The sequence below is a fragment of the Phaenicophaeus curvirostris genome, chromosome 8 (assembly GCF_032191515.1).
Source record: "Phaenicophaeus curvirostris isolate KB17595 chromosome 8, BPBGC_Pcur_1.0, whole genome shotgun sequence".
Classification (NCBI taxonomy): Eukaryota; Metazoa; Chordata; class Aves; order Cuculiformes; family Cuculidae; genus Phaenicophaeus; species Phaenicophaeus curvirostris.
Window position 1 is genome coordinate 23,597,527 of NC_091399.1, and position 11,994 is coordinate 23,609,520.

General features: G+C 44.0%; 1 protein-coding gene across 5 annotated transcripts in view; it reads left to right on the plus strand.

Moving 5' to 3' along the window:
• MCOLN3 (mucolipin TRP cation channel 3) overlaps nucleotides 1-8,679 on the plus strand; it is a 28,022-nt gene extending 19,343 nt beyond the window's left edge. For 4 of the 5 annotated variants that reach the window (XM_069862822.1, XM_069862824.1, XM_069862823.1 and 1 more), the window contains 10 exons: nucleotides 21-105; nucleotides 186-282; nucleotides 922-1,021; nucleotides 2,844-2,956; nucleotides 3,029-3,178; nucleotides 4,941-5,042; nucleotides 5,154-5,276; nucleotides 5,854-6,060; nucleotides 6,421-6,550; nucleotides 8,021-8,679. In XM_069862822.1, the coding sequence (XP_069718923.1) occupies nucleotides 21-105; nucleotides 186-282; nucleotides 922-1,021; nucleotides 2,844-2,956; nucleotides 3,029-3,178; nucleotides 4,941-5,042; nucleotides 5,154-5,276; nucleotides 5,854-6,060; nucleotides 6,421-6,550; nucleotides 8,021-8,040 (1,127 nt within the window). In that variant the 3' untranslated portion in view covers nucleotides 8,041-8,679. The remainder of the gene's footprint in view (nucleotides 1-20; nucleotides 106-185; nucleotides 283-921; nucleotides 1,022-2,843; nucleotides 2,957-3,028; nucleotides 3,179-4,940; nucleotides 5,043-5,153; nucleotides 5,277-5,853; nucleotides 6,061-6,420; nucleotides 6,551-8,020) is intronic. The other variant, XM_069862826.1, reaches the window with a different exon arrangement.
• The last annotated feature ends 3,315 nt before the right edge of the window (nucleotides 8,680-11,994 follow it).

The following is an 11,994-nucleotide window of genomic DNA, read 5'->3' on the forward strand; positions in this document are numbered from 1 at the left end:
TGAGTACTTATCCGTTGCAGACTGCTTATACATTGAACCAATGGTGCCGTCAGACAACATGACAATGGGAAAGCACAATCTGAATTTCACTCTGGATTTCCACAGGTGAGGAGGAGTTAGCACCTCCTGTATTGGGACAGTCATGCATTTTCCCTTTGAAAAGCTAACACAGAGCTTTATTGCAGACTGGTGGCAGTACAGCTTATGTTCAACCTGAAGGCAATCAACCTCCAGACTGTTCGTCACCATGAGCTCCCTGACTGTTATGATTTCACCCTGACGGTATGTGGAAGAAACAAGAAATCCTTGCTGGTTTATCAGTGCAGGTGCTTTCTGAAGAGGGCTGAGCATCAATGACTGGTCATAAAATCATAGAATGGTTTGAGCTGGAAGGGGCCTTAAAGCCCATCCAGTTCCAACCCTCCTGCCATCGGGAGGGACATCTTCCACTGTTCCCAGTGATGTCTGGATTACTCTGTTATGACTTAGTTTACATTGTAAATAACCACCAGTTGTGAGTGTGGCAGGTGAAGCTTCGAGTGCTTGTGATGTGGTCCTGAGGCACTTGCTTGGCTTGTGTTCTAATCCATCTCAAGTGTAATGAAAGCATAAACCTCTTCTCTTTTGAGAGATGCATCTAGGAAGAGTTGTTTTCAGGTCATAGATGAATGGGGCTGTAGGTTAAAAGAATTTCACCTAATATGTAGCTGATCAAACAATCTGTGGCAAATACATGGTTCACCAGATTTGTCTTTCAGTTTGACAGCATTTATTTGAATAAACTGGAATTACCTAAAGCTTAAACAAGTTTTCCTCTAGGAGATTTGTTCTGAATCATTAGCTTAGCAGTACAGGCTGCTACTTATGTGATGCTTTAACTTTAAAAAGACATGCCCTTCTTTTTTGTTGTTGTTAATACAGATAGTGTTTGATAACAAAGCACATAGTGGAAGAATTAAAATAAGGCTAGACAACGACATAGCGATCAGGGAATGTAAAGACTGGCATGTTTCTGGATCAAGTAAGTGATATAAATGTGTTCAAATTTTCATGCTAAACTTCTGCTGCACTCGCACAACGTTTGTTAACCTTTATTGAAAGATGAGACACTATTGACATGCATCCCCTAGTGGGTGCACTATAAATCCTGATTTTCTAAGGAACTGATGTTCTTCAACTTCTAATCTGAAATCCTGGGACGTGCCATTACTTTCCTTAGTGGTGTTCAAACCTTGCACCATTGGTAGTGTCCAACCAAAACTTTTCCACGCCTCACTGTGCATCCTTCTAGCTTTGCTTCTGAACTTACACTGCTTGGTGCTTAAGGCAGGGCTGTGAGCTGTTCTTGCACCAGGCAACGGGAGAACACATGATAGTGGTGGAAAGTTGAACCTGTTTTACTCTTATTTCAGGATCAGGAAAGATAAGGAGGCACTGTTGCTAAGGCTTGCTAGAGTGCAATGGCTGGAAACACCTCTTAGTGCTGCTTAAATACTGTTTGGCGTGCGTTTAGGTGTAACTGAGTTGCACGGTATGGGTAAATATCTATCTTAAACAGTTACTCACAGGAGCACCCATTGTTGGCAGCTGTTAGATCTGATCAAAACATTGTTTGAGACCTTTTTTTGATTAGAGCAGAGAATCTTTTTGAAAGTCAGAAGCTTTCCATGACTCGAAATTCCACTTATTTTTTAATATTTTGCTGAAGAAAGCAATAAGGTGACCCGGGTCCATTTTACCACTTTTCCCCTCTCCCATGCCTACATTAAGTAATGAAGAGCTGGTAGTGAAAAAAAGGTGTGTTTGTTTTTTTAAAGATTCAGATTGGAATTTGGGTAATTTAATGAAATGCATCACAGAGCACAAAAGACACTACATATGCAAATGCATATTCCAGCAACCGGCTTTTGCTGTCGTGCTATAAATGCACAGCAGATGGCAGGCTGCCTCTAGCAGAGTGCTCTGCAGCAACTCAAGGGCTTGATATCAGGCTTCTGTGATGATCATAGAATCATAGAATGGGTTGGACTGGAAGGGACCTCAAAGCCCATCCAGTCCCACCCCTGCCCTGGGCAGGGACACCTCCCACTGGATCAGGGGCTCCAAGCCCCTTCCAACCTGGCCTTGAGCCCCTCCAGGGATGGGGCAGCCACCCCTGCTCTGGGCAGCCTGTGCCAGGGCCTCCCCACCCTCACAGGAAAACAATTCTTCTTTATCTTTATCTCCCTTCTTCTGGCTTAAAACCGTTCCCTCTTGTCCCATCCCTGCACTCCCTGATAAAGAGGTCCTCCCTAGCTTTCTTGTAGGCCTTAGTTGATTAAGAATGTGAATTTTAGTAACATAAGCGATAGAGAACTCATGAGTAGTTCTCAGTGTTGGTCTTGGCTAGCTGAGCAGCAGTGCAAATTATCTGTACTGCTCTAGGACAGAAACCTATCTGATAATCAAATGCTGGTCTGGAAGAGAAAATACGTACTGCAATGTTCCTGGGCTTTCTTTTATTTTTGACAAGTTGGGTTACTCCAAAGGCCATTCCATTGCTTGTAAAATGAACAATTCCCACTTTTGGTTCTTCAGGGCTGAAAGAAGCACTTGTGCTTTGTTATGTTATTAATGTGGTATCAACCTTCCTAAATTAGCCAGAGTGGTGTCTGTAGTGCAGATGCACTTGTGTCTCTCGCTAAAATGTCAGATAAACTTCTGTGGGAAAAATGCTAAGAGTTTTATTAATTCAGTTGTCTAAACACAGTTAACATGAAAACTTGATTCTTAGATCAATGCACAAGATGGTCTGCAAGAAGAAATCCATCTGATAATAAACACATACATTTTTGTTCTCGCAGTACAGAAGAACACTCATTACATGATGATCTTCGATGCTTTTGTTATATTGACTTGTGTGGCCTCATTGATCCTCTGCACACGATCAGTGGTTAAAGGAATTCAGCTCCAAAGGGTAGGTATAAATTTTCTTGGAAAGCCTTCATGTCTTGTGTTAGTCTGATTAATTTTTTTTCTTTTCCCCTAGGAATTTGTAAGCTTTTTCCTGTACTATTACAAGAAAGAAGTATCTTTCAGTGATCAAATGGAATTTGTCAATGGATGGTACATCCTCATTATGGTTAGTGATGTCTTATCTATTGTTGGATCAACCCTAAAGATGGAGATACAAGCCAAGGTAAGCTTCTTACCATGTTAGGTGGAAGAAAACAGGTTGTTTCAATCTAGGTTTAAACCTCTTGGAGGAGTTTGGGGTGGCTATACTTGATTCTGAGTGGCATGGAATGTTCATCTCTGCTCCTTTGTGACTGCAAGGCATAATGAACTCCAGCTCTGAAAGTTCGAGACTGTTGATTTCCTCTCTTTCCCATTTAGGACTGCTTATATTTGCGTATTTAATGGGTTTTTAAAACTTTAGCATTTAACCTTCTGCTCCTGGTTTCCAGCATGTACAGCCAGCCACAGCTGGATTCTAAGCCTCCTATTTCTAAAATAACTTGATATAGAAAATAATCCCCCTTTTTAAAGCATATTATGAACAGCTAGAATTGGGGAAGAAAAAATATTACAAGATGCTCTCCTGGAGCACTTTAATATTCAGATGATGTTGTTCACCAAATCTGTAGCAGACTTTGAAATGTGACATTGCAACACTACAAACTTTGGACAGCAGGGATGAAAGGTTGGGTCTGAAATCCACGTGGTGACAGCTTGCCTGTCATAAAGGCCGTGTACAAATTACTCTATCTTACCTGAGGATCTATAAACTCAGCTCTTGGGAGCAGAAAGAAGCTATGAGGAAGCTGGCTAAGATAAGAGATAATTCCATTCTGCTTTGGGAGAAGCGAAGATGAGAACAAAATTGGAGTGAGATACAGCATCTGGGATTCCTGTACCTTATATATATATAAATATACACATATTTTTATATATTTCTAGGAGTATTTTACTAAAACTCTTGCTTCAGGTCCATTTCACTTAATTTTGTAAGCCTCATGGGCCATAACAACAAGACCTTGTTCCATGTTACTGCGCGAAGGTTAACGGCCAAATAACAAGTTCGCATAAAGTAGCCTAAATGTGTTTTTTGTCAAGCTATAAATGAATTTTCCTAATATAAAAGATTAGCCAACTCTTAGAGGAATAAAACCAGAAAATAGCCATCATTTCTTATTCAAGCAAGCTGTCGTGATCCAGTTCAGAGCAGAGCTGCAGGTCAGGAAGCAAGGTCTATGCTAACGTGGAGGAAAAAAGGCCGCTGTGTATGGGTGGAAAAAAACAGTCAAGTGCCAATAAAATATAAATGAAGTTCCGGTTAGAATTAATTAGAAGCTAATTAGTCTTCTCCTTCATAACTTTCTATGCCCCTCGCAGTTCCCAGTTACTGAACAAGATCCTCCTTAGTATTTATCGGAGCTCTGCTAACAGGGCATGCTGTGTTTTAAAATGGGCTTTGCCAGCGTATTGGAAGAACCTTCTTTCCTGTGTGGTTGTAAAGTCACGTCCACACTGTCTGTTGGGATGCAGTGGAGAGATTCCCAAGCCACTCCGGGGGATTTGTCGCTGTAGAATTCCAGAAGCGGTCGCCACAGGTCTGGCAGCAGCATTGAATGTGTTTGCGGTGCTGCTCTGCGGGTCTGAGTGCAGAGGGGGCTGCCCTGCAGTCCTGGCCTTGCAAATGCAGCTTATCATGTCAGAATCTGTTTTACAAACAGCCGTATAGAAAAGCATGTGAAATGGGTTCCATGTGAGAGCATCCTTGCTCTTTTGTGCGGCTTCTGCGCTGTAATGCAAACCCATTTTTAATGGGAGAGGTTGCCAAGGAAAACAACATTTCTTAGCAGATCTTTGTAGTAAGGACAGCTGCAATTTAGAACCTGTCGATTATTATAATACTTGATTTTTAATTTCACTCTTTCTTTTCCCTTCTTTTTGCTTAGAGCCTGACAAGTTATGATGTCTGTAGCATACTCCTAGGAACATCCACTATGCTCGTGTGGCTTGGAGTTATTCGCTACCTAGGCTTCTTCCAGAAGTATAATGTAAGAATCTCCCGGGATCTTCGTGCTGTTGGTATTTATTCTGTTTGTTGCTATAAGACGAGTGGAAGAATCGCCTGGTTGCATTCTAACTGTTGGCACTGCTTTGTGCAGCTTCTCATCCTAACGCTGCGAGCAGCGTTACCCAACGTGATGAGGTTCTGCTGTTGTGCTGCTATGATCTACCTGGGCTACTGTTTTTGTGGATGGATTGTGCTGGGACCATACCATGTGAAGGTGAGATACTTAAAGGGACAAAAAAAGACAACTCGAGTAACAGAATGGGTTCCAAACAAATGAGGGAAGGCTACTGTTGACTTCTAAGTTTCCATGTCAAGGCTTTCCTTACTATAAAAATAGTGCATCTTCACCATGATGCTGCTCTGTTTGAGGGGCCTGACTGCTGTGACTCAGTCAGACTTTCCTTGAGTTATGAAAGCTGTGAGTCAGAAGTGGAAGCTGCTGTGACTCCCTCTCACATGCTGGTATTTTGAGAAATGATTTTCATCTTGCAGAACATTGGTGTCGGACTAAAACTTCGGAGACTTTCTCCTTATCCCTTTTAAACATTAAATTGGCTTCCCTGCTCCAGCAGGAGTTTACAGGTGGATGAATTGAATATGCTTGTGTACAGGAGGTGACAGACTTTCCTCGTGCCTCAAATGCTTTACTGTGTGCATCTTATTATACTCTGGGCATCCAAAGAGATCCAAGGCAGCCAGTTGTCAGCTGCGTATCTTCTTCATGTTACACACAGTCTTTGGATCCAAATAAAGCTGTGACGGATGTCCTTGGCTTCTCCCCTCCTCTCTAGTTTCGCTCTCTGAACATGGTTTCCGAATGTCTTTTTTCATTGATCAATGGAGATGACATGTTTGCCACCTTTGCAAAAATGCAGCAGAAAAGTTACTTGGTTTGGCTCTTCAGTAGGATCTACCTCTACTCCTTCATCAGTCTGTTCATCTACATGGTGCTGAGCCTCTTCATTGCGCTCATTACAGACACGTATGAAACCGTCAAGGTAAGCGTGTACTCTTCCTTCGGAATAAAAATGCAAGATTGGGGCTGTCGAGACTCTCATCTCCCTCGTTATTTCGATTTACAGTGCATGTCAAATTACTGAATAAATATAACGGCTACTTTTGAGGGTGCAGAGTGACGATAAGAAGTTTTTAGTCCTTCCCTGTTTCAGTTTTTCTTACAAGCCTGATTTCCCTCCCCAGAGGAGGCTAAATGTCTACTAAAAAGCAATATTTTCATATGCGGTTCTCTGAATCCTTTAAATTCAGGTGTAAGCAGTGTCTGAAAAGTGGTGTGGGGTTGATTTGGGTTATTGTGTGGCTTTGCTCTGCTGAAAGTACAACTAAATATCAATTTTTAGCACTACCAGCAGGATGGCTTCCCGGAGACAGAACTTCAGAGATTTATATCGCAGTGCAAAGACTTGCCAAACTCTGGCAGGTACCGCTTAGAGGAGGAGAGCTCTGTATCTCTCTTCTGTTGTTGTCACGGTATGTACCTACATTAAAATAATACATGAACATCTCCTGTGCTTATTACAGTAGTCAGGACTCACTGAACTCATTCAGCATCATCTTTTTAATGATACCTTGTGTGAGAAGGAGTCCTAACTTAAAGGGTAGCAGGCATGAAACTTAGGGAGAAAATCAGCTTACCAAGGTAGTAAGGTAGCATGCAGTTTAAGATATCATAGAATCATGGAATCATTAAGGTTGGAAAAGACCTTTAAGCTCATCTAGTCCAACCATCAGCCCCATACCACCATGCCCACTAAATCGTGTCCCAAAGCACCACATCTACACTTTTTTTGAATGCTTCCACTTGGGAAAGGATTGCCCAGCTTCTGCTATGGAGATCTTAATGCTTCGATCATTTGAAGTTTTGTTTCTTTGGGTTTATATTTAACCTGCCTGGCAGCAACACTGATCTGTGCTTGCTGAAGGCTCCCATTGATGGGGGTGCCTTAAAATATTTGCAGCTTGATTAAAAAGATCAAAGGCATTTGCAGCTCCTTGGTCTCAGGCTTTTCTGGTTTGCTCTATTGTTGTGTGCCAGATAGAATGTATTTCTGAGGGAGAGGGGGCATTTTGGGGAGCAGGGAGAGAGCAGAGCCTGCAGTCAGATAGTCCAGAGTGGAGAGCTTGTGTTCTGACCGAGTGCCTTTTTTGAAAGCATGGGATGGAGCAGAGCAGGGCATCTTGCTGCTGGGCAAAGGGCACTGCAAGGTTAATATTTCCTTTTCTGCACACACCTCCTAGTTTAACCGGGCAAGAAACCCAACTTAAGGCAGGACGGGGTGGGAATGTAATACTTCTCCCACTGACTTAGGGGCAGGGAATCAGGACTCTAGAAAAGCACATTGAAAACTTAGTTCCTCTCCAGCGATTTGTTTGTCAGGAGCACTGGGCAGCCAGCGGTGCCCTGGACTCAACCCGCTGTTGCCATTTAACAGCCTGGGTTCAGAGCCTTGTTTCCTGAACTGATCACCTGCTCTTTTATTATATTCTATTGATTCAAAATGCGTTTATCCACATGCTGTGCATGTTAGTGTTCCAAACTGGAAATGGTGCGTTTCTTTCTCTGGAAGCCAGACCAAGGGCTGACTTCGCAGTTGCCTGCAAGCACTGGATGTTGCTCCTTCGGCTCAGGACAGTGCCCTTCTGGTTTTACTTAGAAACTCATGATCTGGAGGAATAAATACACATCTTGAGTGGGATGCTGAGTTATCAGTTCTATGGCTGCTGCTCTTGAAACAGTCCTGTGGCCCTACAGGACACACGAGGCTTCTCTTAATCCTTTCACACTTTCAGAATGTTTCATAATGGTTCATAGCAGTTTCTTACCTGCATATGTCAATTAGTAACTAAACAGCTTGGATGCATTTTTAAGGTTCATTGTACGATGAAACTATTATTTTGATGCCCGCACCTCACAACTTTCCGCCCTCCTTTCCTGTACAGGTCGTAGTGAACATCATTAGCAGATTGTGGGAGTGTATCACGGAGGCTTTAAAGCGGCACACACTGAAGACCTGGATGGTAGAACTAGTGGGAAACCTTATAGCTAAAGCCTGAATTTGTTTTTCTCAAAAAACAGTGTAAGCCTTGTGGCAGAAGCTTCTGATAAATGTACAACCTTTCTGAATAGGTCCTCTTGCTGCTTGCTCAGGGGCTTGTGGGGGCTTGGGGTTTATTAGATTTGTTTCCTCAGTTGAATTGTGTCAGAATGCAAAGGGCATTAAAAAGTTGTCTGTATTCAGAGAGTTGGCGGTTAAATGAGTAGACTAGAAATGCAGTAACTTTCAACGATAAGTGGAAGCAGGGCTGGACAACTGCAGCTTTGGATGGCAGCCTCGTCCTTGGTACTGCAAGCATTATCCAGCCAGGGCTGATCCTGCACTGAGTGAATGAGAGCTCACCCTGGAGCCCTCTGCATTTTGTGTTTATCTACACTCACAGTAAAAAGAAACTAAAACAGGGACATTTATGGTAACTTTTTTCTGGAGGCATCACAGTGAGTTGATGCACAAGCTTTTCAAATACAGCTGAGAGCATAAACTAAAAATCATAGAATCATGGAATGGTTTGGGTTGGAAAGGACCTTAAAGATCATCCAGTCCCACCCCTGTCATGGGGAGGAACACTTCCCACTGGATCAGGGGCTCCAAGCCCCATCGAACCTGGCCTTGAACGCCTTCAGGGATGGGGCAGCCACAACTTCCTTGGCCAAACTGGGCCAGGGCCTCCCCACTCTCATAGTGAAGAATTTCTTCCTAATGTCTAATCTAAATCTTCTTCCTTCCATTTTAAAGATATTACCCCTTGTCCTATTTCTCCAGGCCCTTGTAAAAAGCCCCTCCCCAGCTTTATTGTAGCCCCCCTTCAGGCTTGGGAAGCTGCTCTAAGATCTCCTTGGAGCCTTCTCTTCTCCAGGCTGAACAACGCCAACTCTCTCAGCCTGTCCTCACAGCAGTTGTGCTCCAGCCCGGTCACCTCTGTGACCTACTCTGGACACATTCCAACAGTTCCATCTCCTCCTTAAGTTGGGGATTCCAGAACTGGACACGGGTGGGGTCTCACAAGAGAGGAGTAGAGGGTCAGAATCTCTTCCCTTGACCTGCTGGCCATGCTGCTTTTGATGCAGCCCTGGATATGGGTTATTATGGATTAAACACTGCATATTTCTATAAATATAATAAATTAAATATTTATATATTCAGAATATTTATATATTCACCTAATATAAGTGATGGTCTGTGCTCAGAGAGGCCAGGGATGTCCCAGGTCAGAAGTGGGCTCTGAGGGAGGAGCTGAGTGGAGAAATGTAGATGTTCTCCTATATCCAGGGCTGGGTCAGATCAGTTACAGCCTTCACCTTCACAGTGAGCTGCTCTTGGGTTTTTAATGGAAAAGTCAGATGAAAGCACTTTCAAAATATCTACTTTTTTTACTTGAATCCTTTCTCTGGTACACAAGTAAACCTGAAGTCTAAGTTAAATACAGATATATTTAATAGACATGTCTCTGAGAGTTGTTACCTCTCCGAGCTTTGGAAACTGGATGTTTCCTACTGACCCAATAACGTGGTACTTTCAGTGGCCATCTGAAACGTTAGATCTTATGCAAGTTAAGCTTTGACAACTGACTCTATATTCTTTGTTGACTGTGATATCATTTAATGGATGCCTTATCTAATACATATATTCTACTCAGTCTGGGAGCAGAATGGAAAACCAAAGGGGAGCCTGGTGTGGATAATTTGCATTTGTGAGCCGCAGTCCTGTAGGTACGTGTGACAATGTATAATTCTGTGCACAAAGGTAGAGGACACTAAACATGTTCTGTCTAAATGTTTACACATTGTAAATGCGCTACAATAAACACTTACAGCTGCAGTAATGGCTGGGTGTGTTGGTATTCAACTTAAGAGCAAATATGTGGCCAGGTTAATCATAGAATCATGGAATGGTTTGGGTCGGAAGGGACCTCAAAGCCCTTCCAGTCCCACCCCTGCCATGGGCAGGGACACCTCCCACTGGATCAGGGGCTCCAAGCCCCATCCAACCTGGCCTTGAACCCCTCCAGGGATGGGGCAGCCACCCCTGCTCTGGGCAGCCTGGGCCACTTTTTACTTTATTTTTTATTCCTCCTGAAGAATGGCATCCTTACACCACAGCTTTCATAGAGCTCATTGATCTGCTGCCTAAAACACAACCCTTTGTCTCAAAGTTCTGTGGTTGAGGAGGAAGAAGGTCTTTCATAAAATCTTTCTGGTGTCTCAGATGATGATCCTTCAGAGTTGTCCACATGTGATTCTATGATTCATCTGTCTGAGTACTGGGCTCACCTGAGAAGAAGCCAGTCAGTGCCGTGTTTTCTAGCCTACTGCCTGCATTGAGATGAAGCGCAGCTCTGCCAGGAGATCTGCCTGTGGTGGGGGGGTTGGACTGGATGGTCTTTAAGGTCACTTCCAACCCAAACCATTCTATTATCTGTGGCTCCTGCTGTTGCGTGTGTGGTGGTGCTTCATTATCTTATTTTGTGTTGATATCTGAGGCGCTGGTTATGGCTTCACAGAGCCTGGAAGTGTGACAATGACGTTATTCTGAAGAAATCCTCATGACTCCAACAGTATCAGCGATCTCGACATCAGCAATGACAGTAACACGTGTAAAGCTGCATCCTGGAGACATCTCTATCTTTATGCTGATACAATCAAGGAGGCCCAGCTAGAACTGTAAAATGCAAGTAGGGTAAGCAAAGAGGCAGATAAAGCATCGCAGAAGCTTGTTATGCTTGAAAGGCTGAGGGGCATGGTTTAGTGTTTGATAGGAATGGTTGGACTCGATGATCCGGTGGGTCTCTTCCACCCTGGTGATTCTATGATTCTACGATTCTATGATTCCAAAGTGCCATCCTAAGGAAAGGCTGTTTCAGTGCTGTCCAAGCTGGTGTGGAGTGGTGAGAAAGTTCCTTGGTCAAAAATAATGATGGCCAGTATTTCCTCCTGAAAATAAGTTAGAATCATAGACACGTTAGGTTGGAGAAGACCTTTGAGATCAAGTCCAACTGTACCTATCTACTACTAAATCATACCCCTTAAGCACTTTGTCTACCCGCCTTAAGGGGCATGGTTAGTGTTTGATAGGAATGGTTGGACTTGATGATCCGGTGGGTCTCTTCCAACCTGGTGATTCTATGATTCTATGAAAACTTCTGTGCATGAGCAGACACAGTGTTCTGGCAGCTGATTTTGAGTGACTGCACATGGATGTTTGTCTGGGCTTTTGGCCCTTCTCCCTTAAACGGTGTGAGTGTAACCAAAGGCAGCAGCGGCTGGGGAGGAGCTGGTTATCAGGGAGTGCAGGGACAGGAGAGGGAACGGTTTTCAGCTGAAAGAGGGGAGATTGAGGGGAGATCTTGGGGAAAAATGTTTTCTTGTGAGGGTGGGGAGGCCCTGGCCCAGGTTGCCCGGAGCAGAGGTGGCTGCCCCATCCCTGGAGGGGTTCAAGGCCAGGCTGGATGGGGCTTGGAGCCCCTGATCCAGTGGAATCATGGAATCATTAAGGTTGGAAAAGACTTCTCAGCTCATCCAGTCCAACCATCACCCCAACCCCACTGTGCCTGCTAAACCCCGTCCTGCAGAGCCATGGCCACACACTTTTTGAGCACCTCCTGGCATGGAGGCTCCACCACAGCCCTCAGCAGCGTTTTCCAGGGCTTTACCACTCTTTCCATAAAGACGCTTTTCCTAACATCCGATCTAAACCTCTCCTGGCGTGATTTGAGGCCATTTCTTCTCATCCCACCACTTGTTACTTGAGAGGCGTCCCTGTCCCGTGCAGGGGGTGGAACTGGCTGGACTTTTCCTTCCAACCCAAACCATTTTATGATTTTATGGTCGTGTCAGGGTCCTACGCCGCCCGTCCCCACCG